The sequence below is a fragment of the Medicago sativa genome, chromosome 4, assembly GCF_051527215.1.
Source record: "Medicago sativa cultivar Bolivia chromosome 4, Bolivia_mono, whole genome shotgun sequence".
In the NCBI taxonomy this organism is placed as follows: Eukaryota; Viridiplantae; Streptophyta; class Magnoliopsida; order Fabales; family Fabaceae; genus Medicago; species Medicago sativa.
In genome coordinates, this window is record NC_140752.1 from 63645843 (window position 1) to 63671447 (window position 25605).

The following is a 25605-nucleotide window of genomic DNA, read 5'->3' on the forward strand; positions in this document are numbered from 1 at the left end:
AATAGATTCGTTTTTATAATATTTTATTAACTATACTATACCAATATATAAAAAGGATACATTCTTTTGGGTTGAATTTTTTCAATAGATCGATGGAAAATTTCCCAATACATCATCATTTTGATTGTACTATGGCTATTTTAGCATTTGAATAAATAAAGCTTATTTTTCTGTTAAAAAAAGAAAAAAGAGATACATGATGGAAGAAATTGGCAAGTGCACCAAATTGTAACAAGTAATAAAATAACAAGTTTATCGTTCTTTACAGGGATTGTCGTTCAACTTAGTAATTAATAAAACTTGTTTTAAATGGTGAAAGTAAAGTAAAATTGAATAGAATTGTAGGGTTGAATTACCTTGCCATATGCAAGATTAAGTTTGTGATTCAGATAATTAACGGTGATTAGGGAATCCTTTGAATCTCCCCTCCGTCTTTGTTGGAATTAAACTTTAAGAAATAAACAGCTATGTCTGCTACTTATGATTTAACGAAACAAGCGGATAAAACTCTCAAGAAGCTTCTCACAACAGCTATGCGTCAGACTAACCTAAGTTATGTACGACAGTTGTCCAATGAAGGGAGTATTTAAACGGCCAAAATTCAAACCTGAACTTTCTAACCACTATAAGAATAGGTAATTAGAAAAGCCAATATAACTGATATAATTTTGGGTTGTCAGTGCCTACTTTTATCCTACGAATCATTCTTCAAGATTACAATTAAATTAACCAATTGAAAAAAACATTACGAACATGCATGATCTAATTTAAATCGGACACAATAAAAATATAGACTGAATGAAAACATTATTGATAATATCCAATAAATAAGAAGGGGTTCATCATGGAACCATAATCAAGTGGTTTAGTTGCTCATATCAACATACATCATAACAAAACATGAAAAACATACCATAAAGAGAACAAGAGAAGGAAGAAATTATGCCTTGAAGCTCTGATGCTTGACCCATGCCTTGAACTGTTAGTGTTCTGTAATAATGAGCGCAAGGGTCCCTATTTATAGCAAATCATTTGGTATGGTTTAGGAGAAGAAAAAGAGCCTTGAATTGTTAGTGTTCTGAATTAATAATAATGAGCGCAAGGGTCCATATTTATAGCAAATGATTTGGTATGGTTTAGGAGAAGAAAACTGGGCTTTTTGCACCGATCCAGCTTGGAAACACAAGCTGCAGGTAAAATATACCTACATCCGAGCGTTAATGGCGCATGCAGGGGCGCTAATGGCGCCCAAGGCAATAACAATACTGCCTCAGGTTTTAATGGAGCATGGCCAGACGCTAATGGCGCTTGAGGTAGCTCCTGATGTGCGAATTCTTGTGTTTTTCTTCCGTTTTCGATCGTTCTTTCGTCTAGAAACTCCTAGGAACTTGAAATGAGTTTTTTTTCACTTTGTATTGTTTTCAAAACCTTCTAAGAACCATTGAATTCAATCTTCATATCCTTGATCCTTCATGCGATTCTTGATTTGTCGATTTACATGATTTCTCACTACAAAACACTCAAAACATATATGGAGTTGCATGATCTAAGATAAAGGCGAATTACAACGACTCGAATGAAAACAATATAATATATTCCTCAAACCATTGACAACTCCTCAATCTCTCAACTTATTTGTCTTCAAATGCAAAGAAAAGTACTAAAACATAGCAAAAAATGTCATATGATGCTCTGTCATCAATACAGTCTTTTGAGCTGAACTTTTTCTTTCATTTTTATCCTTTATTTAGCTATTTATTTAGAATATTATATAAATTATCAATTAAAAATTGGTTTAGTCTCCCTCAATATAGGAACAATCTACCAATATATGAAATGATCTACAATAATAGGAACGATATTGAACACCACTATAACGAAAACCTTACTTTGACCCTATGTAAAAATATTATGTATTGGTGTAACATTTTTTCTTCCATTATTTTTTACCATTTTACCGTCTGTTGTCAATAAAAGCAAAAAGACAAACACGTTAGTACCCGTCTTGACGCTAATCTATATATCTATACTATATATAAAGAGAATATATAGTTTTGGATTGTCTTTTACACTTCCAATTATACCCTTACACAAATTTGACTATAAGAATGTTATTTTGTTGGTATTATTAAAAAAAAAGAATTTATATTATATTTATTATATTGTTGATATCCTTGAAAAAGATAAGTATAGTTTGTTACAATATGAAAGTGTAAAATATATATTAATTGCTAGTGTTAAGAAGGGCACGTACTGTCTGTCATGTCTTCTTATTGCACTAATGCGCATAAATTACGAACAATAGTTTTTTATGAAATTTTGATAAAAATTAATTTGATTTTGATAAAAATTATTGATATACATAATAAATATTTTCACTTTTGTATTGTAATAAATTATAGTTATCTTTTTCAATGATGCCAACAATTTAACAAATATAATATCTTTCAAAAAAGGAGAATGTTAACAAGACCCTTCAAAAAATATAACAAATATTTCCCTCAAAAAAAAAAAATATAACAAATATAAATAAATCCTTATCTTTTCTAATGACACCAACAAAATAGCATTTTTATAGTCAAATTTTGTTAAGAGTATAATTGGATGGAAAAAAAGTCAGCCCAAAACAGTCTACTTTCTGTATATATAATAAAAGAAAAAAAGGTATAGATACCTATAACTTTAATGAAAAACATATTATTTTAATCAAAATTTCATAAAATATACTCTTCGTAATTTAAATGCATTAGCGCAATAAAAGAAGCGGACAGACAGATATGAAGTACTCGTCTAAATGCTAGTCTATATATAAAGATGATACATAATTTTGAACTGGTTTCTTATCTTTCAATTATACTTTTCATTTGTATTTGTGACTATAAAAGAATCTCTCTTAATTTAAATGATTTGAATTACAATTTTATCTCTTGTATAATATTATTCGAATTTTTAATTAAAAAATCAGTTAAATCTTGTTATAATTGGAAATATTTCACTACAATAGTTTTTTTTTTTAGGGATTTCACTACAATAGTAAAAGCATAAGTTAAATCTTTTCTCTAAAAAAAAACATAAGTTGAATCTTTACTTGATTAGATACTCTACAATTTTATAACCAAATACAATAAAAAAAAAACATACACATTAGTTAAGTGCAATATGAAAGTTAAAAAATTGTGTCTGTCCTAACGCTAATCTATCTATCTATCTATCTATCTATCTATCTATTATATCTTTGTAAAGTTAAAAAATGGTGTCTGTCCTAACGCTAATCTATCTATCTATCTATCTATCTATCTATCTATATATTATATCTTTGTAAAGGAAACTTGAGTCATTTTTATTCTAGAGTTTTGATGATGTGGCACATCTAAGAAAGCTTCTCATTGTTAGAAAATCTTCTCACCTCACATATAACTTTTCACTCTTTGATATATCTCATTAATCCTCCACTAAATGATAATGTTGTGTGAATTAAAACTAATTCACTCTTTCTTATTCTATTATTATTAGTGCCTTAGAAAGTTGTCATGTATTAACATTAATCTTGCACTATCTTCCAAGTGAAGAGTCACCGTCAAGCTTAATCAATTTTTTTTTTCTTCATGAGCTTCTCTAATAATTAAGTTACAAAAACTTTCCAACCTTCCACGTTCAATTGTTTCATTTTTCAATCTTTGTAAGAAAAACTTGAGTCTTTTTTTATTCTAGAGTTTTGATGATGTGACACATCTAGGAAAGCTTCTCATTGTTAGAAAATCTTCTCACCTCACTTATAATTTTTCACTCTTTGATATATCTCATTAATCCTCCACTAAATGATAATGTTGTGTGAATTAAAACTATTCACTCTTTCTTATTCTATTATTATTAGTGCCTTAGAAAGTTGTCATGTATTAACATTAATCTTTCACTATCTTCCAAGTGAAGAGTCACCGTCAAGCTTAATCAATTTTTTTTTTTCATGAGCTTCTCTAATAATATAAGTTACAAAAACTTTCCAACCTTCCACTTCAATTGTTTCATTTTTCAGCATCCATACATTTGTGAGAAAATAATGAATGCCAACATTATCATGTAACAGTTGCTTCACATTTGCTGAAATAAAATCCGTTCATACCAAATATTTGATTATGCTATCCAAATAAATTCCATTTATTAGATTGGAAACTCTAAAAATGAACGTTTGAATTTTTCTAATAAAATCTTGCCCCATCTTATCTTATATATGCATGATTGCCCAACTCTGCTACCATGACCATTTATGCTTTTCTGCATTGTTAAGGTGATATATATGGTTCTCCTTTTACTTTCCTTTATTTTTTGTGTTTGGGTTTACATTTTCGGTCTATAAATTGGTAGATATGTTTTCTCAAAAAGAAATTCATATATGCCACACATATAGTATAGAAGATTATATATATAGAACACATTATTTTCTTAGACTAATGCAGTTTTATTTTCAGATTTTGTCCATAACAATAGAAAATGGTGTGATTACTAAATGTATTTTTACCTATATGTCTTATGAATTTTTAAGATATACTTTTATATCTATTAATTTATTTAATAGCTTTCTTCCTTCTCACAACTATTTGTTGATGGCCTTTTTGATAGTTGAGTTAGTATTTTTTTTCTCATGATTTATTATTGAAAATCCTTTTAAAAATAGTTGACTTTTTTTTGAAGTGTGATATATTTTGGAATAAGTTTGTTCATGGTCTTTACATTAAAGATGTTCTCTCAAATTTCGTTTTGTATCTAGCTTCTTTTGATATACTTTTATCATTGATTTGGATATTTGGTCATCTTACATTTTCATAGAACGTATTTAATTAGGTTTGTTTGTTATCTAACTCATGATGACATTTTTTTTTAGGAATTATGATTAATATTTAAAAATAAAAATCCTTTTTGTTTGATTACATGATATTGGAGAAGGTTTTATATTGCATGAAATTTCATCTCAAACTCAAATAAATTGAAGTTTTCTCGAATATCGTATGTTACATTGATTTATGTTTTGAGAAACTTAGTTTGGTATAGCTTACCATTTTTTAAGGCAATCATATGCCTCACTAAGCCATCCATATCTATCTATCTATCTATCTATCTATCTATCTATGTAATTGAACCTTGAGTTGTTCATAGACCTTCATTGTGCTTATGTGTCATGCTTTAGAGAAGTTTCTCATCTCTAATTAAATATCCAAAGCAATTATGGTCAAATTTTACAAATTCTACATTGAAACAATATTAAAACCCGTAATTTATTAGGTGTATGTCCATTTATAAACTACTCTCCAAAACAACAAAAAAAAAGTCTATCTCCTTAAAAAAAAATCTATCATCCTCCACTAATTCATAAATTCCTATCCAGTCATAATTTGTTTAGATTTATTTAAAAAAGGAACATAGAGTGGCTTATACGACTGTAACAAAAAAAAAGTGACTTATAGGACACAATTCCTTCAATTATATATTCTTCACATTCTATTTCATCTTTCAGTTCATTTTTGTTTCAACTACACTATTTCTATTCGATCAATTAATTCACGGCCAACAACAACCCTTTCATTTTCCCTCAATTAGTAACAACTCTGTCTCTGAGTTATTCTTAAACTAGAATATTGATGATGTGTCACCTCTAAAAAATACCTCTCTTATTCCATGTCATAACTTAACTAATTCAATTCAAAAAATAGTTGGTCGATTTCCCCTTAATTTTTCACCGTAGTGTTAATGATTCAATATTTATTTTGATAGGAAAAAAATTGTGCATATTTCAATAATTAATTGGGAATAAAGCCAAATTCTTGATATGGCAGATAAATAATTTTTTATTTTTGGAGTACATATTATAAAATAAAGGTTCGATTATAGTTTTGATCTCTTTATTTTCACTCACAAAAAGTGTTCGCTATATTAAAAATTCAACAACATTGGTCCTGCCTTGACATAAAAGACTTTAGCTTTTATAGAATTAAAAGAAAAAATAAAATGGAACAATATGTTAATTTGATTCTTTGTTGTTATTTTTTATTGGAATGTTACTAAAAAGCATTCATTTAAGTTAGTGTCTTAGGTTGAACATGTATCTATGATCTTTTTTTTATTTTTTTATTTTTTACGTTTAAGACAATTTCACTAATGAAAGTCTGGGAATAAATCAAAAGCCAAGACTGCAGAAATACAGGGCGGAGTTCATTCGATCCATATGCAATCTAAATTCTTAAAAACATATTTAGCTAAATAATGAGCAGCTTGGTTGACTTCAAACTAACATGCAAAAAAATTAAACTACGAAACTACCTTTAAAACTAGGGAAATGTTAACTTGTGCCCTTAAGGCACAAGTTAATGAGCCAAAAGTGGAAATACTTTAGTGTAATTAATACATTTGAATTTAATTTTTTGACTTTTGATTAATTAAATGCACAAAATTTAAGAGAATGTTTCTACTTTTGGTTGTTTAACATGTGCCCTTAGGGCACAAGTTAACATGACCCTTAAAACTAATACAATCTCGAATAATAGAGCCAACATAGTTGGGAGATTGTTGGTGAGCATTCAACGTTAAAATCACATTAGAAACATCCGATTCTGTTATAAGATTCAGAAAAGATATGTCTTTCTCAAATTCCAAACTATGATCTTTAAAGCATATTAATATTGGAATGCATCTTTGGAATTTTGAAAGCTTGAATGTTTTTTTTTTAAGCTAGAACCATGATGATGTGCAACTCTTAGAAAAACATTCCACTCTTAATAATCACTAATATTAATGTAATTAAGCATAAAATAATTTGGACCAATAAATGTAGATTTTTTTTTTCTTTCATAAATGAAGGTTTGATAGGAAAGTTCAAAATAAGCTAATTTATCGCCATAAGGATATCTTTTCAATAAATATAGGAGACCATAAATCAATACAAATTCTCATATATTTTAAAGAATACTCCTATTTTAGTATAAATTAATATTAAAATATACATTTAAAAATATTATAAATCAATAAAATATATGTGTCTTATACTTATCATAATTTTTATTTTCTCAAATGCAAGTTATAATCCAACCTAGGTATGGCAACAAAACCCATACCCGTGGTTACCCACCCGAACCAAACCCAATTTGACGGGTTTTCCCCGTTTTGTCTGGGTTCGGGTATGGGTTTGGGTTTTCCCCGATGTCAAAACACGGGTATGCGATGGGTAACGGGTATATAGGTACCCACCCCGAACCCGTACCCGAACCCGTCCCGAATGCAGAAAACTATTTTATGTTGATATATCATGTTGTTTTGTTTGATAATTGCCGTGTTATAAAAACTATCATTGATATTTAAAGAAGCAACTAAATCAAGCGGTCTAACAAATGTTAAAGTGAGCATATTGTTGAATAATGCATTACAACATTTCTCCAAGGGTTGCAAAAAAACTTTTATTTTTTATTAAAAAAATTTATTCAATGCGGGGATGGGGATGGGGCGGGGATACCCGAACCCGTTGGGGACGGGGATGGGGTTCAATTTCTCATCCCCGTTGGGTATGGGTAGGGTAACGGGTAAGTATATGAGAATCGGGTATGGGGATGGGGAATGTAAAACCCGTCCCCACCCGCCCCATTGCCATGCCTAATCCAACCCGTGGTTAAATACCTAGTTATAATATTAACTTATTCATGAGTTCATTTTTTGTTTTGCTATAGAAAAAATGATTCATGAGTTTTAAATTGATTGTGTTGATGGAGACCTTTTGTCGATCTAAGAACGTGCTCAATAATAAAAGAATTATTCCCGATTTAAACTATATTCGAGATACTTATTTTTTTCTCTTTTAAGAAAAAATTGCTTCTAAAAAGCAATAACAATCACCATACCGTAATCACCTCTTACGGTGAAATCAAATAGTTCATCAACATATATAGTGTACTTATCTTTGAACTATTTGCACTAGTTATGTTGATAAACCTCTTCACGCAAAAACTATTGTCCCTGACCATTCAATATTTAAAGTAGTAGTAGTAGTACTATTTATTTATCTACTATACGTAAATCATGCATGACATTTTCCTTCTCTTGTACCACGAGAGAAAAAAAGAATGTAGATGAAATTGGACCATTTAACAATATGAATATGAAGAAATTAAGGGTGGTTCTCACTGTTTGGTCCTCTTATCTAGCAGACAATAAATCCTTGAACATTAAACACACAGTGCCAAACAATCTATGATGATCCATGTAATGTCCACTATGAAACCTTGGAGTTCACAGTCACCTCCAAGACTGAGAAAAAATATAGAGCCCTAGCTATATACCTAGACGTTTCAACTTAATTTCAATTTTCAAGTTTCAATTTCAACTTCATATTCATATATCTGAGCCTATCTGCTCTCACTTCAATTCCCAATGCCTAGCCTTCACCTACAATCTTACTCCCTCCGTCTTTTTTTATAAGCAAAAAACACTAATTCACACTTATTAAGAAAACCAATGCTTAGTGATTTGAGGTATAATTTTTTGTGTTCTCCTTGGAATAAGTTTCATGGAAAGATGTAAAAATAATTCTCATTGGTTAAAAATTATGGAGAAAATAAAAAGAGAAACAAATTGAATGCAACATGCATTTAATTTTATATTGGAAAAGATGATTTGTTTGAAAAAACACAATAATAACATAAAAGTTGGTGTTTTTTGCTTATATTTTGATACAAAGAAAATGAGATTTTTTTGCTTATATTTTAGGACGGAGGGAGTACAACCCAACCGCATGTCTTTTTTCATTCTTCATTACTCCTAATTACTTTTATACCCCCCTTTTTCTTTCAATGCCGTAAACTACCTTATCTTTCTTTCATTCCCAAGACAAGATTGATCAACGTTAATCAATCTTAAACACTCTCCATGTATACATATGCACCAAAATCAAGAGGAAGATGAAAAGAGAGGGCCATTTTGGCAATTATTATTCCTAAAAATTCTACTCAACCATAGAAAGACGACGAAACCTAAGCAAGCAACCTCTCTCTCTGCCACCTCCATGTTTTCAGAAATGTTCTGCACCAAAAACTATACGCATGTTAAATTGTTCATTAATCTCTCTCTCTCTTTCTCTCTCTCAATTCTCAACTCTCAACCAATCTCAACTAACTTCGTTATTTATCATAACATCACTCTATAAAAGAGTGCTTGCTTAAGAGTTGTGAAAGCATTGGAAATAAAGAGAAGAAGAAGAAGAATAATGGAGGGTGAGAATAATAATGAGATTAATGAGGAAGGTTCAAATGGGAATAATAGTATTTCATCAAGTTCACGATGGAACCCAACAAAAGAACAAATAAGTATGTTGGAGAATTTGTATAAGCAAGGAATAAAGACACCAAGTGCTGAAGAAATACAAGAAATCACTGCTAGGCTTAGAGTGTATGGTCACATCGAAGGAAAGAATGTCTTTTACTGGTTTCAGAATCACAAAGCTAGACAGAGACAGAAACAGAAGCAAGAAAGTATTGCTTATTTCAATCGACTTCTTCATAGACCTCAACCCATTTATCCTTCACCTATTTGTCCAAATGGTATGTTCTCAACTTCTTCCTTTTTCTAGTTCTAGGTTATAAATTTTACATATACTTTATTCCATTTTCATATCAATGTTTTTGTTCTTATTATATTTTCATGGAAAAAAATTTCTATGCCAAAAGTAGTACTCATTAGGTTTTCAGCCATATTTAAATTGTGCTAGCGGACTTGTGGTTATGCTGCAAACTTTTTAATTTTTTTTTTTTTTATCTTTGTACGACATAAAATGGTTTATAATAGAATATTATGATGTAATTTGATTCATGTAGCGAACTTGTTGTTGTTGTATCTTTTTCATGGATTCTGCAAACATCTATATTGTGGTAAAATATGGGAAGATGCAGCTAATTCCGTTGAAAATGCACCTTGTTTTTAACTATTAGTTATTTGTTACATGTTAATTCAATCTCAGTTTAGAAGACATTAGCCCTCTATATAAATCCCGTTTTAGGAGAAATTAACCTTTCAATAAATCTCATTTTCATGGAAATTAATTTCTGTAATTTTTTATTTCAAATAAGTTAATTAGTTTATTCATAATTATCTTTTAATGCCTTCTAGTATTTTATTTTTGGTATTTAGTTGATTAAATATTTCTTGATATATTTCTTGCGTTTCTTCATGCAAATGTGTTTGGTGTATGTGTTCATAAAAAAGATTAACAAATCAAGATCTTAACTAAAAAAGCATTAAAAAAGGATAACTTCAAAACAGAAACATAACCAAAGATGGAGTAATTTATTTGCTCTGTGTTTTTGTTACAAATTAAATATACTTTTTAATCTAATAATGTGTTTTTTTTTACACATTCTAGTATTCTACTGTAACGTTGGTAATTGAATTATTATTTTTGGTTTTCAGCTATCTGTGCACCATATTGCGTACCACAACCACAAAGTCATGAAATAAGCTATTACCCTCAAAATCCAAAAGTGCTTCTACCTGCAGTAGGTTTTAGAAGGAATCACGCTGAGAAAGTTATGTCAAATGGCATGTCAAATATCTGCAATAGTCCAATGGTATATAATGAAAACATGCAACAGAGAATCCCTAACTATAACTTTGGTTACAGTAATCAAGAAACATTGGATTTGTTTCCACTGCATCCAACTGGCATATTGGAAGGGAAAACAACTGACCAGGTGTCTTCTATTGTTTCAGTTTCTGCTGATAGTTCCACTGATACACATTCTGGTTCTTCTCATCATCATGATATCAATCAAGATCATGGTTATAATGGGAACAAACCCTTCTTTGACTTTTTTAATAATTCTTCAGGACAAGGTTCTTAGGATAGTTTGGAAGTTTTTTTAATGTTTACTTGTTAAAAGTACAAACATGCAACTTCTAGTTTTCCACATTTCCTCAATCAATGAAACTGGTTTATGTTCTTTAGTTTATTATTATTATTAGTACTCCCTCCGTCCCATATTACTTGACCTATTTAGAATATTTGCACTATTCATGTACCATGCTTTGATTCTATTTTTCTACTAATATATAAAAACAAAATATAGCATATAAGATGTTGTTAAATTCGTCTCGATTAATATTTTCAAAATATCAAATTTTCGTAATTTTTTCTGCTAGATTATTAAAGAAATTTAAGTTTAAAATTGTGCATTGTCATACGTGACAGAGTCAACTAGGTCAAGTAATATGGGACGGAGGGAGTATTATATTATATTTGGGAAATGCTAACCAGTGCCTTCAGGACAATGGTTAAGGAAGCAAATATAGTAATCTTACAATGGAACTTGTGCATTCAACTCCTCAAAAGTCTAAAAAGTGGTATTTTCAACGTAAAACTTTTTTTTTTGTTTCCTTAACCATTGCCCTAAGGGCACCGGTTAGCCTAACCCATTATATTTTAGTATTTTCACCATTTTTTAATTTAAAGAAAAATTAAAGTACTATATAGAGTTGACATATTATGTGAGTATGGAGTATTTTATTTCCATCTTTCATGCACAACGTCCATCCCATAAAACAATTATTTTTGCAGGCTTTGAAAACATAGAAATTGAAATATTTCAGTTTTGTTTATGCCGCTTTTTATTGGTGGAAATGAGAATCGCAAGTTTGATCCTCGCCGGGGGCTTTATCAATTTATTTTTTCCTTCAAAAAAAAATTGGTGGAAATGAGAAAGAACAACGAGAAAATATGAGATGGAGAAAATTTGAGAACAAGCATAACACTTGATCCTTATTGACATGTATTTTATCGAAAATGCTAACTTTTGCCCATATTTTATTTAACATCAAACAAAATATAAGGACCACTAACGTTCGAAAGAAGAAACCACCTCAAGCATGCAATATAGAGTTACCTCAGCATACAATTTAGAGGATTCACAAACCATTCACGTAATAGATTTTGAAGAGAATATACTATCATTCTTTGCCTTCGAAATTAACCACAAAACCAATTGCCAATTGAAGCGAATATACAATTATTTAGTGTTTTGTTTCATTTTATTACCAACTTCTTATAGTACAAAAACCTTAATTATAGGGTCTATGAAATTAAAAAATGCATTTTTTGGGGGACAACACAGTAATTAAAGGAGAATTTTTGAATACTCTAGCATAAGGTATGGTGCATATATTTTATTTCTAAAATTTTTGAATACTCTAGCATAAGGTATGGTGCATAAATATTTTATTTCTAAAGTAAGAATTCATTCATCCATTCACGGGGTACGTGTACTCTCTCGGATCTGATATTCATACAATTGGGCTTACCCCAAACAAATCTTTCTACATAAGTAGTTAATACACAAATACTTGGCAAATTTAATTGGTGGACAATCATCATCAATTTGACATTCAATAAGTGCTGTAATAAATAAAGAGAAAAAAATATTGTTACTAAGAAGATATAAAAAGACTATGTAAGATATCTAAATTAAAGAAGGAAATTTGAAAACAATGAAAAAATAGGTCACAACTCACCGCTATCTATGTTCTTTGCCACAAGAAATAAGGAAAGAAATATAATCATAACATACACAAACTTGAGAGTTTTAGCCATATTTTTCTATCATACTATGTAGCAAATAGAATATTATTTGATCATTTTATAGTGTAGAAAATGCATGTTCAGCTAAAAACATTAAAATACTTTTAGAACTTAAGGTGCTATAAAAAAAACCTCTCTAAAATTAGAACTATTATTAAGTGTCTCTTAAAAACATTGAGGGGTTGTGTTTGACCCTTTATCACAATTAAATGTTCTTTGCAAATAATTAGATTTCATTCTTTTTTTACTTAACTTTTCATCTTTTGATGATAGAAAGGGGAAATTTAAAAATAATAATAATGCACAATCTGTGTGACAAATAGTTACGTACAAGTTTTTTTTTTTTTTTAAGAAAGATACGTACAAGTTAAAAATAAATCATTTGATCATTGGCGAATGAATATAAAATTTTGCTGTTACATGATTTTTCCAACATTCTCATTCACAATGATATACAAAAATATATTTGGATCTACGAAATCACACTACATTTGTTTAAAGAGACTTCTTATTGACGCTTTGTAAGTTCCTAATTTGATTTGTCCCTAAACCAAGTATATTAATATACAAAATAATTTGGTATTGAATACTATAAAAAACAATATTTTGAAATGATTAATTTTTTTAAAACATAAACCGTAAGTGCAAAGTCATCATTGCGATGAGATGACATCCCAAATACGTTGACACCCCACCAAAGTGACAAGCATTTGAAGAACCTTAATAAATATATAAATCATAAGAAGAAGAAAAAAAACACCTTAATAAATATATAAATCATACGAAGAAAAAAAACAAGGGGTGTCATAACGCAAAACCACAAACAAAATTAATAGTACCCTCTTTCAAAATAAATAAATTAACAGTAACTAAAATTTAAGGACAAATCTATCGCAACATAAATCATCATGAAAAAAGATAGGATAGTGTTAACTTGTGCCCTTAGGGCACATGTTAAGAAACTTAAAAGAAGAAACTTTCTCTAAAATTTTGTGCATTTAAATGATTAAAAAGTTAAATATTAAATGCAATGCACACATTTCAATAAATTTTTTCTATATTTGAATCATTAACTTGTGCCTTGAGGGCACAAGTTAACATTTCCCAAAAAGATAAGGATAATATCCCATAAAGAAAGGTTAATGTTATCCAGTGCTCCCGGAACACTGGTTAAGGAGCATTAAATGAACAAATTCCACTTATTTTACTTTAATTAAAGTGATAAATAAAGCAATTAATTAAAAGAAGAAAAATGTGTATTCAATACTCTATCAAATTTCCTATTTTGTGATACAAGCATGAAATCCTATTTTGTTTTGAAGAATATTTTATAATTTTTACACATTTGATGATCTTGTATTTGATATTTTTTTTTTGAGAGGTTGTATTTGATATTTTAATTGATTATATTTTATCTTTGGAATTGTTAATTTATTTTAGATTCAAAATGTTGCTAATTATGCATAGGCTTCCGTGAATTGGTTTGAAGAAAAAATATGATTCATAAAAAAAATTACGGAAAGAAAAATTGGTTTGAGTAAAATTCACAAGAAGAAAAAAAATTGTTAAGAAATGAAAAGGATATAGAAATGTAAATATGAAATGGAAAAGGAAATTTGACGGACTATTAAATATAATTTTTTTTTTATTTTAATTAGTTACCTTATTTATCACTTTAATTAAAGTAAAATAAGTGGAATCTGTTCATTTATTGCTCCTTAACCAGTGCCCCGGGGGCACTGGTTAGCAACACCCATAAAGAAATGCCATTAGAAAAAAAACATTAAATATCTAATTTATTTGCACGTATGTTTCCCTCACCTTAGTATAAGAATATATGAAATTCATTTTCTTTGTAAACTAGGTGCAATTATATGCCATCTAGTATTGAGTTTCCATGTAAAACTAGTTACAAACCCGTGCTTCGCACGGGGGTTAGCTACTTTTTTGACAAAATATTATATCGGACGGATAGATTGCGAAATGACAGATCATGTGTCTATAAATTGCTATCATCTTATTTCCAACAGCTCTAAAAGATAGTTTATGAAAACAATTTAAGCTTATATGAAAATAGTTTGACTTTATTTTATATATAATTATAGTTTGACTTTATTTTACATACACACTTATATGATAGAAGTTATGCCATATGGATATATTTAAATTGTTTGTCCAGCCCAGACATTAGACAAAGATAACATTTCAAGACCAATGCCACCTCTTGTCAATATTTTGTCTTGGAGAGCCATGCAACCATGTACATTGGCATACTTATAGCGAATGCAACTTATTCCACACAGTACAGATAACTCAAAATCCAACCACTGTGTGGGAATAGGAGAAATTGAATTGTCTTTGCCCAGAAGCAAAAACCCTCTAGATGATTAAAGTGCAAACTTCTTTTTTTTTTTTTTGAAGGATTAGAGTGCAAACTTATAGTGAGAATTTTTACTCAAATTTTGGCATTCATGATATATGAAAGACACAAGGACAATTTTTCAAATTCAGTTTTAGAATGATCTAAAAACTTCCTTATATTCCCCTACCACTTTTATTAGGTACAACAGTAGAGAGATCCATTTTGTGACAACAGAACATCACCACAAGAAAACCTCCTGATCTGAAATCAGGGGAGGTACAAACTGTGCTAAAAACCGCATGTTACATCCATCTAAGATACAGACCGCCCTTATGAGGTGGAAAGCGTTTGAATAGAACAGCAAACAAAAAATTTATCTTTTCCCACCCTCCTTATCAATTATGATTCAATGCTAAAGCACATGAAAATTATGGAGTACATTACGATTTTCGGTGAGTTCATTTAAGGTTCAAAGTGTTATTAATAAATCCAATAGAAGAGAAGGGTAGAGATAAGAAGGGTATCTATTCACAACATAGTAGCACCTGTGCAAAACTACTCTCGAGCAATATAGTCATGTTACATACAATCTACATTGCCAAACCCAGGATAAGAGAGTAAAGAAGGCCACAATTCACAATCCGTCCAACAAAGAAGACCTTTAAGTACATTTTGAGTATTTAAACTCATATCTTAGGTTGAATGTACAATCATGAATAGCCAAAAAGAGAAAGTTAGATGACAAAGATAGAAACACATGCATATATGAAAGAACTAAATCAATATATTATGAGTTTAAATAGTATAAAGCACACATTTGCAATTTTGATTCAATATTTAAAACAAATATATAAAACCTTCTAAGCTAAGAAAGGATATATAAAACATTCTAAGCTAAGAAAGGATATTTTTAGATATCGGTAGTTGTCCTGTCGTACCCAAACAGTTAGATTCCAAAGGAAAATGCACCTAAGATCAAATATTTCGAGCCAGCTTCCGTGGAAAATTACAATTCTGTAGATTTGACCCAATTTTCCTGCATGAAACATGTCAAAATTCATCCAAAAATAGTCCCCAAACAGCCCAAACCAGTTTAATCATCATTACCTACAAAACTATTCGGATTGAGCAGCATTTTCGTTCGCCAGCCTTCAATATCCAGAAGATAGAATTCCGTGTTCATGAGATCTGAATCGTGCAATATGTTAACGAACTTGTCGGCGTAGACGCTCAGGGTTCGAAAAACCCATTACCACTAAAACTGTTCAGAAACAAAAAAAAAAAAGAGCATGAATAACAAAGCAGAAATTTACGGGTCAAATTGAAAGTGGTTATGCCACTATTGTGGGTTTTAATAGAGAAAAAGGCCATGAAATATCAAAGGGATTAGAGTGATACATTAGTTTTCATTAGTAATAAAAATTTAGATGGATAACTCTTATAGCCATATCAATCACATGCTTCATGGAGCAGTTGCATGTCTGCTAAACAAATTCTGGTTAATTGTTATAACATGCTATATTTTCAGTACAACCCAATACCCTGGCAGTTGTAGTATAGCAATCGATGAATCAGAATCTAACAACACTTGCTTTCATACAAAACTGAATCCAAATATTTAAAATATCTAAAACAAAACTGAAGCATAATCAATCCAAAACTACAAACACAACACTCATTTGTACAAACTTCCACATATCTAATTTCTATCCACCTTTTACTGCATGAAAATAAAAATAGAAAATCATACATCATAGAAATTCAAGCCATGATTAAAAACCAGGATTATACCTTCAATTTGATTGCCTCTCCAATATCATAAATAGAAATTCACGCTTTTGCTATACAGATGAGCTTGTCACTGCTTCTAGAACATAACAATGTCAATAAATTTGCAAGCTTGGTGGAACCAAATAAAACAGAAAAAACTGAAGAGGGGATTATCTAAGAACAACTGCAGCTAAAGCTAAACATTAATCCCACCCTCCACACAAAAAATCTAAAAAATTTCTACCAAAGACATATGAATTAACAATGCAGATGAAGAACAAATCTGATTTCTCAAATGCCACATTGTGTACATGCCTAGAATTTATCATGAAGTTCATCAGAATTCATAACCACATTGTATAAATGTATATTCAAAAAATTAATGGTAACTATTTCAAATTTATTTCATTAAAAATTACTTAAATTTCTTGATGACATGATTAGTGTTACCTGAATGCTATGACTTCAACAAACTGTGTTTAGTCACCTCTAACATTCAATCCAAAAAATTATGGAACCAAACCAATGTTTCCTGCAGCAGAAGTAGTAATCATATGACCAGATCAAAATCACCTTATATATAAAAAAGTAAGTGCAAGATAAAAGATATTAAAAAGAGAATTGCCTCAATAGCTTCTTCACCACTATATATGCTGCTCTTGAGATAATTATCTTCTTGCAACACATCTGCTATTGCATTAGAAACCAAAGAAAACCTTATAAAACACACAAGAGAGACTCAAATTATGCAGCACAAAAATCCATAGAGCTAGTTTCATGATTAAAATGCTACTCTAAACCACTTATGCAATTACTTGAACCTTCAGGACTTCGAATACACTCAAATTTTACAGAAATTTAAATCCAAACTTACAAAAATTTAGTCACCTGTAACATTCAATCCAAAGAATTATGAAACCAAACCAATGTTTCCTACAACAGAAGTACTAATCATATGACCATATCAAAATAACCTTATATATAAAACAATACAGTGTCACGAAAAATCATTTATTAGTGTACTATTATCATGCTGTTACATGATATTTGGAAATACAATGTCTTAATTATGCTCTCAAATAATTATGCTCCATAAAATTATTTTTAGGGAATATACTGATAAATCTTATTATATGGACTAACATATTACACTCTATCACCAGACTTTCTTGACATATCCTTGACCAGAAAGTTCAAATAAAAAAATGATAAGATAGTAATAACTATATGTCAGAACTCAGAAGTGTAATGAACGGGAACAATAAATGGTTATGATTTTCAAATTGTAGTCATCACCTTGCAAGCAATGGAGCAGTACTGATATGAATCAGCTCCATTTGAGTTTCTGCTGCCAAAGCCGCATGATGATGCATCATCCAATGCTGACCCACATCGTGGGAGTCGATGCAGAACCCGCCGTTTGTTGCGTTTGTATTGCTGCGATCAAAGAGGAATCAAATACAGACACTAAAACAACTTCATTGAAAAATTGAATTACTTAAACCCATTTATTTACTTTTATTGGCAAACATAATTGTAGTAAGAATTTTTTAGGTGTATGGCTGCATACATAAAAGAGGAACAAAAGTAATGTATAGTCCGACTTATATTATATCTAGCTTGCATTTATCTTCTTCTTATGGAAACCTAAGAAATAAGAAGCAAGGCATCAATACCAGCCAGTCCAAGCTTCTGTCAACATCTTTGGTTTGTAATCCTTATTTGGAAAGAAATAATCACAATAGAAGCCATTGCAGGTATTAATCTGTAAAATTATTTACGTCGAAATTAGAAGTTGAAATCCTTGGAGGCATAAAAGACTATATCAAGAATAAAAATGTATTTTTAAAAAATGATACAATTCAGCTGAACTTACAACAGGATCAGGAGCATCATCTTGCTTACACATGATCCACAGAACTCCGATACCGAGTCCTATAGCCATATCTGCTGCCCGTTTCGTGTAGGATGTACCAGGAGCACCAATTTCATACTCCATAGGTCCATATTCATTTTCAATCTACACAAAATTAAAAGTTCTAGTCAATAAATAAAACATAAGATAATTTAAAGCGAAGATAGATTAAGTAGAAAGTTAGCAGCATGTTTAGTATACCTGAGACATAATTATTGGACCACCCTGAGACTCAAATAGCTTTTCTGCTTTCATCATATCAACAATCTTCTCAGTAAATTTTTGCATTTGAAACCTCATTATAAAAACAAAAACTAATTAGAAGGTACTAACCAATGAAAAGGGAAATAATGAGAATCTTTAACAATTCTTAAGGTATAATAATAACTGAAAATATGACCTTAAATGGACCATTGTCAGTTCTAAAACTGATAAACCAGGAATGTACTTCAACCAAACAGGAAAACCCCTAAAAATCAATCAAAGAAAAATTGATACCAAAATTATCACTATTCGTCGTCTAAGTCGGTAACACGCAACCATTCAATCACCGGCGACGAAACCCTCTCCGATTTTCGTTTCACAATACAAATTGCATCGCAAAAAATTCCAAATCCTTGTTCAATCACCAGACCTACAAATTCACCCTAAATCCAACAAATTAATAATGAAAATTGATTTTTGTTTGTGTTAATTACAGTTGGTTTCAAAAATCATAACTTCTATAAGCAACTGCATACAACAAACCTTAACACAACAATATCACCCTTCATTTAGCAACATATCTAAAATTCAAAATGCAAAAAACAAACAATATCATAGATTAGAGAGATGAATGATAATTAAATGAAAACAAATTTCATCCCAAATATTGGTATTTTTCAGATCAAAGAAGGAAAACGGGATTGGGTTTCAAAACTCTAATTTCACCTTGCTTCTTTCTCTTCCTCGGCTTCTTCTTCTTCTTTGATCTGTACAGGAAAAAAAAAACTTTACCATGCAATCAATTAACCAAAATGCAGAAACAAAGAAAGAAAAAACTGAAAATCAGAAAACCTAAAACTCAAATTGGGAAAGAAAAAAAAAACCTGAAAAAACCAAATTGAAGAAATAAGCTTGAATTTGAGCTAACATCTTACCAGGATTAAGTTTCCAAGCTTGCATGTTGATTTGGAATGGATTTGGTTGATGAATTTGGTAGGAATTGGAAGAAAGGGGGGAGGCCGAGAGAAGTAGAGAGAGGGAGGAGAGTTCTTCCCGTTTCTCTCGTTCCCGTTTCTCTCTTTCTCTTTTCTCATATTACCCAAGTGCCCGTTGATTTTACCAAAATGCCCTTCTCTCAAATTACAGGATTACAAAAATGCCCTCAGAAGGGCAAAATTGTAAAAAGCACAGACAACTATTTTCATATTTAGTTTAGTAGATATAAGGAGATTTACATGCCAAAACAATCATTTGAGAGTTACTCTTTAACCAAATATTATGCCAACAATTTTTATAAACAATCTTGATGATCAAAATTGTACCATACACTTGAATAAACTAAGCCAATTTCGATCCTATATGATAAGACATCTAACTAAGAGTGGTAGATTTCATGTCTCAAAATATGCTACCACAAGCACCAAGACTAAGGGAACCCTTGGATGGACAATCTAAGATACATTTAATTCATCTACAAGGAAGTTTAATAGAACCAAATATACTTGGAATTCAAGCCCATAACTAATTTTTATGGTAACCCACGTATTTAAGTTAATAATTTATTATATTTTATTTGATAAAATTACTTGAGTGTGTAGATGGTTGTCCAATGTTAAGAACTATAGAATTTTGGGATGATTGATACGAATCTGCAAGCGTACGGTTCTATCGAGTAGTAAAAATATCGTTCCACAAAGAGTTATTGTAATGACTGACTTCGTTTTCAATGTTGATTAGCTGAAAAGATTCAGTATTTGAAGTTCAACGGTATTCTTAGTTAAAATTCAGATTATAAAAAGCGTCTAGGGATTATTGGTTCGTCTTAATAACAAATCACAAACAATTCAAGCCTATATTTTTATCTTATTAGAAATTCATTTTCTAAAGACAAGTTTCTCTGTTATATTTCATGTTTCCTTTCAGAATCCACAAATGTATTTCAATAACAACCAAACCTATTCTCATGGTTGATTGTTATTGAAATTCTTTAAGTGCGAAACTTATGGTCTCAAGGTTTACAAAACTATTCTCATGTTTTGCTCACATTGTCTAATCTCATTTGTTCTAATATCAATCTTCATCTTTCGATCCTTCAATTAATATTTGAAATATAACTTAAAAATGATGAGATTAGATTAGAAAACGAATTTAAATAAAACAAAGTTCTAGACTTGGCTTGAATATGATTTACTCATTAGACTCGTCCAACAATCCCAAGACTGAAGGGTTTACTCACTCATGCTCATTGTAGACAAAAAGTAGTAATTATAAGACAGAATGATAATGCATAAAAGTAAATGACTGAATATTAAACTGCAGAATTGTAAAGAACAAAGAAATAAAATGCAAGAAGGTAAAAGTGCAGAAAAATAGAGCAAGAACTTAGGAAAAAAAATGATAAACTTTGATTACAATGTAAACAAGTTCACGAGATATTCCAAGGTGGTTTATGTAACGCCCTCCTTTTTATTTAATTATTTTTATTAAGTTAGAGTCTATTTATGTGATTTATTTAAATATGTGAGGTGTTAGTATTTTATTAAGTGGCATTATTCTATTATTTATAAGAATATGAGAATTATTAAAGTAAGTAGATTTGAAGGTAGTTTTGAGATTAGATGTCTTTTTATGATTTAGTCGATTTATTTTGATGAGTGGTATTTTGTTATGTTATATGTTGGTATTTACTAGCATAATATATTTGTTATTTGTTAGAGATATATTTGTTATTTGGTGTAGAAATATATTTGTTATTTGTTAGAGATATATTTGTTATTTGGTGTAGAAATATATTTGTTATTTGTTATAGATATATTTGTTATTTGGTGTATTATTATTAAGTGGGGGAGAGATATATTTAATTTAGAAATAAATAAGATTATGAGAAAAAGAGTAGTTTTGAGGTGTAAGAGAAATAAGAAGGTGTTATAAATAGAGAAGTTAGGTTTTTGGAAAGAGTTTACCTTAAAACCGCTTTTTGGAAAAGAGGAGAACAAGAAAGAAGAGAAGAGAAGAGAAAAGTCAAGAGGAGAGGAGAATACCTTAGAAAAGAAGAACGCTGCTGCTGATTCAGGAACTAATCTAAGGCGAGGGTGAGACTATCTTACATTAATATTAAGTTGTTAAATCATTAGATTACATCTAACAAGTTGGGGAGAGTTTGTGAGAATTTGAGAATTAGGGTTTTGAGAGAGATTTGATGATTAGAAGATGAAAACTTATTGAATTGATGTAGAAATTATGTACAGACCTTAGATAATCCATAGGATGATTATTGGAAGTAGTTTTGAGGTTAGAACCATGAGATTAGGTGAAACTTGGAGAAAATCTGCATTCAGCCTGAATTTTGATATTAAAACTGGAATTGATCGGTGCCGAATTGGTCTTAGGTGTAAACACGAAAGTTGTAGGTATGGATGTTAGCTTTCTAATGTCGTTGGTCTCACGTCAAAACAATATATAGAACTTGAGTTATGGTCAAATTACTGCACATGGGTCACAGTGAATTTTTATGGACTTTCAGCACAACTTTTCCGAATTTAAAATAAAAACTGGTATTGATCGGTACATAATTGGTCTTAGGCATAAACATGAAATTTTAGATAATTTTGTTAGCTTTCTAGTGGCTTTAGTTTGACGTGATAATGATGTTTGGTCTTTGAGTTATGATGAAAATACTACAAGGAGGTCTTAGCAAAATTGTACGGTGACAACATTCTCTGTTTCATGTTTTTGCGTTTTGTTCATATGTTTCTGTTTTGAATTGATCTTTGTTGTAAACATGAAAGTTGTTGATATTTGTGATATATTTCCAATAGTTTTGGTTTGACATGAAAATATATTGTGGATAATTTATTATGTTTTTACAAAGATACATAGTGAATTATTGTTGATGTTTAAATACGATGTTATATGAAGTTGTTTATGATTGATGAATATGATGTTTTAAGATGTTGTTTATTATCATTTGATATTGTTATATTATGATATGACATGAATTATTTATGTGATCCATATGTTGTCAAGATGTTAAGATGTTAAGACGTTAAGATGATAAGAGTTGTTAAGTCGTCAAGTCGTTATGAAGTCATCAAATTATTAAGATGTTATGTTGTCAAGATATCAAGATGTTAGAATGTCATAGATGTTCATGAAGTTGTCTAAGTTGTAGGAAGTTGAGTCCATTGCATACTCATTAAAGTTGGGGGCTTTAGGCCCGGCAGCCTTGTGCTCATTAAAGTTGGGGGCTTTAGGCCCGGCAGCCTTGTGCTCATTAAAGTTGGGGGCTTTAGGCCCGACAGCCTTTGTGCTCAAACTACGTTGGGGGATTTAAGCCCGGCAGCTTTATGCTCACATGTTGAAGAGCCTAATTACGCTCATTTATGTTGTTGAATGGTACCACATGCATTTGCATATCAAGAAGTTTTAAGATGATTTAAGATGTGAAGTTGTCGAGTTGTTAAGTTGTCAAGATGCTAAGATGATTTGAGATGTTAAGAGTTACATAGTCGAGTTGAGTCGCATTGTCGAGTTAAGTGAGGTTTGATTATGAAGTTTGATTGTGATTTGATGATTATGATTTAATGATGATGTTTGTTTATGAAGTTGATTATGAACTTGATTATGAAGTTGCTTTCGATAAATGCTATGTTTTGATAATGATACTTATGTGAATTATATGATGATGCTTACGATTATATTTGGTGTTAGATATTGATGCTTATGATCATGATTTAAGATAAGATATTTTATGAATAATAATTGAGATTACTTAATGAAGTATAATGTAGGAAGGATAATGACACTAGTTAAGGAAGTTTAAGTTATTAGATATGATTAATGAATTATAAGATGTTTAAGTTGTTGAATGTACTTTATATGATTTATATGCTTACTATTATTGTTTGAGAAATCTCACCCCTCTGCTTGGAAATGTTGCTCTTCGTATGGGTAACTTGCAGGTAACCAGGATTAGTTGCGGTCGTGAGTGGACTCCTCACAAGTATGTCTTAGGTGCTCTGATACGTAACAGGATGGGATTATGTCTTTACTTTCTGTTCCTTACGTATTACTTTATGAATCTTTCAAGAATTGATGTTGAACTAAGTTTTATGAAATTTTATATTGAGGCCCTTGTGCCAAAGATTATTTAAGTTGTCAAACTATTCCGCTGCGAAGTTTTAAAGATTATGTTGTTATATTTTTGAAGGATAAATTATTATTCCATTTACGTTTTTTAAGAAATGTGACATTCCGTTTTATGATGAAAAACTCTGATTTCATTTAAGAAATTTTTACGTTGGGAAAACGTGGTGTTACAATTTACAAGTCTAATATGGGTCATATTTATACCATAAAACCTCAGACAAGGCATTGAATTCAATGGAAATTTGGGAGACAAGCGGTTGTCCAAATGGAAGAAGTGCTAATCATGGAGTTAGGCTTTTTTCAGTTATTTTGCTATGTATAAATAGTAGTTTTCCATAGGGAAAACGGGTCACAAATCACTTATAGAAATTCTAAAACACTTGAAGTACTGGCGCGAGAGAAAAGAGTTATATAGAATGTATGTAAACTGATTTATCGAACCACCTTTATTTTAAGAGTAGTGCTAGCAACACTCTCTTTTCAACACTCACTTTCTAATTGGCTTAAATCATGGTGGGTCTCACACTTTGGAAATGAGTTCTACTTAAAGTGGTGGGTCATACATTGATTTATCCAATAAGAGAATGAATGTTGAAGAAAGTGTTGAAAAAAGAGTGTCCCTGGCATCCCTCTTATTTTAATGCAATGCAATTTATCGTTTCTTTAACTTTCTGCGTTTTAAACTTTTAGCCTTTATTTTGCATTTAATACGTTTCCTTTTATTTTAAACCTTTTTCTGTCGAAAGACGTCATAGAGACCCGTCTTGTTCATAAAGCAACCTCTAAATTTGATGAATGTTCACTATTTTTCTGGAAAAAACTTTGCACAACATGTCCCACAATTTCTGGTTTGATCCTGCTTGTAATAACCAAAACCAGCCCTTCTCGTTCGCCAAAAACACCAGTGAATAGCAACGCATAAGCAACACATGTGAAGCCCAGTAGCAAGCTACTAAGGTGGCATCTCCCCCTCAAAAAAGTAATTTAATATCGTGTGACCTATTGTGCCACATATTAGATATTAAACTGATAAGGACAGAAAGCCTCACTATTCACTTGAGGGGCATAATCATTATGTAGGAGAGATGGCCAAGTGGTTGAAGGCGTAGCACTGGAACTGCTATGTAGGCTTTTGTTTACTGAGGGTTCGAATCCCTCTCTTTCCGCACCCTTATCAAGTTCATCAATGTTACTGACCTCAATGTTTGCAAATAGATATCATTATTCCAACTTTGATGTGGATTCTTTATATATATATATATACATATTAAAAAGACATCAATCCCTCAATATACTTACTTAATGTCACATCAGTACCTAGAAGTACTTACTTACTCTCTTATAAGTCCCTATAAGGAAAGATTTATTGTCACCATTGAGAGACTATTTTAACGTCAGAGACTATTTTGACTAAAACAGTATTGAATGAGGGTCAACATTAGAATTTATATACATTGAGGGATTATTACGGTTACTTGTTACACATTTAGGGACGAAAATGGCTATTTACCAAAATAAAAAATAAAAAAAATCTCAAATTATTTATATTATCAATATATCAGGGTGCCATAGTGTTAGGTCTATAGAGGATCCCAATGGATCAAC

At 30.5% G+C, this 25605-nt stretch overlaps 2 protein-coding genes, 1 long non-coding RNA gene, 1 other non-coding gene and 1 pseudogene across 12 annotated transcripts; 2 read left to right on the forward strand and 3 right to left on the reverse strand.

Moving 5' to 3' along the window:
• Positions 1-8994: 8994 nt before the first annotated feature.
• Positions 8995-10974, forward strand: WOX2 (WUSCHEL related homeobox 2). Its single transcript, XM_085702100.1, has 2 exons — positions 8995-9575; positions 10441-10974. Exons 1-2 carry the CDS (start codon positions 9242-9244, stop codon positions 10869-10871), a joined length of 765 nt encoding a protein of 254 aa, XP_085558226.1. The 5' UTR covers positions 8995-9241; the 3' UTR covers positions 10872-10974.
• On the reverse strand, positions 10299-12804 carry LOC146930627 (uncharacterized). Its single transcript, XR_015006436.1, has 3 exons — positions 12535-12804; positions 10719-12418; positions 10299-10582 (listed from the first exon to the last, which is right to left on the reverse strand). It is a non-coding gene; the product is annotated as an uncharacterized LOC146930627 (long non-coding RNA).
• Positions 12805-15727: 2923 nt separating this feature from the next.
• On the reverse strand, positions 15728-20041 carry LOC146930628 (beta-galactosidase 4-like). Of its 9 annotated transcripts, none has more exons than XM_085702102.1 (12): positions 19788-20041; positions 19579-19619; positions 18850-18943; positions 18610-18753; positions 18410-18498; positions 18030-18170; positions 17622-17666; positions 17359-17420; positions 17184-17265; positions 16755-16824; positions 16071-16224; positions 15728-15999 (listed from the first exon to the last, which is right to left on the reverse strand). In XM_085702102.1, exons 1-8 carry the CDS (start codon positions 19944-19946, stop codon positions 17402-17404), a joined length of 732 nt encoding a protein of 243 aa, XP_085558228.1. In that variant the 5' UTR covers positions 19947-20041; the 3' UTR covers positions 15728-15999; positions 16071-16224; positions 16755-16824; positions 17184-17265; positions 17359-17401. The 9 variants fall into 9 exon arrangements, with proteins under 9 accessions (XP_085558228.1, XP_085558229.1, XP_085558227.1 ...); XM_085702103.1 differs by having other exon boundaries at positions 16755-16827; XM_085702101.1 differs by having other exon boundaries at positions 16755-16830.
• A 4841-nt stretch (positions 20042-24882) lies between these two features.
• Positions 24883-25087, reverse strand: LOC146930629 (U2 spliceosomal RNA; annotated as a pseudogene).
• On the forward strand, positions 25080-25166 carry TRNAS-GGA (transfer RNA serine (anticodon GGA)). The gene has a single exon. It is a non-coding gene; the product is annotated as a tRNA-Ser (tRNA).
• The last annotated feature ends 439 nt before the right edge of the window (positions 25167-25605 follow it).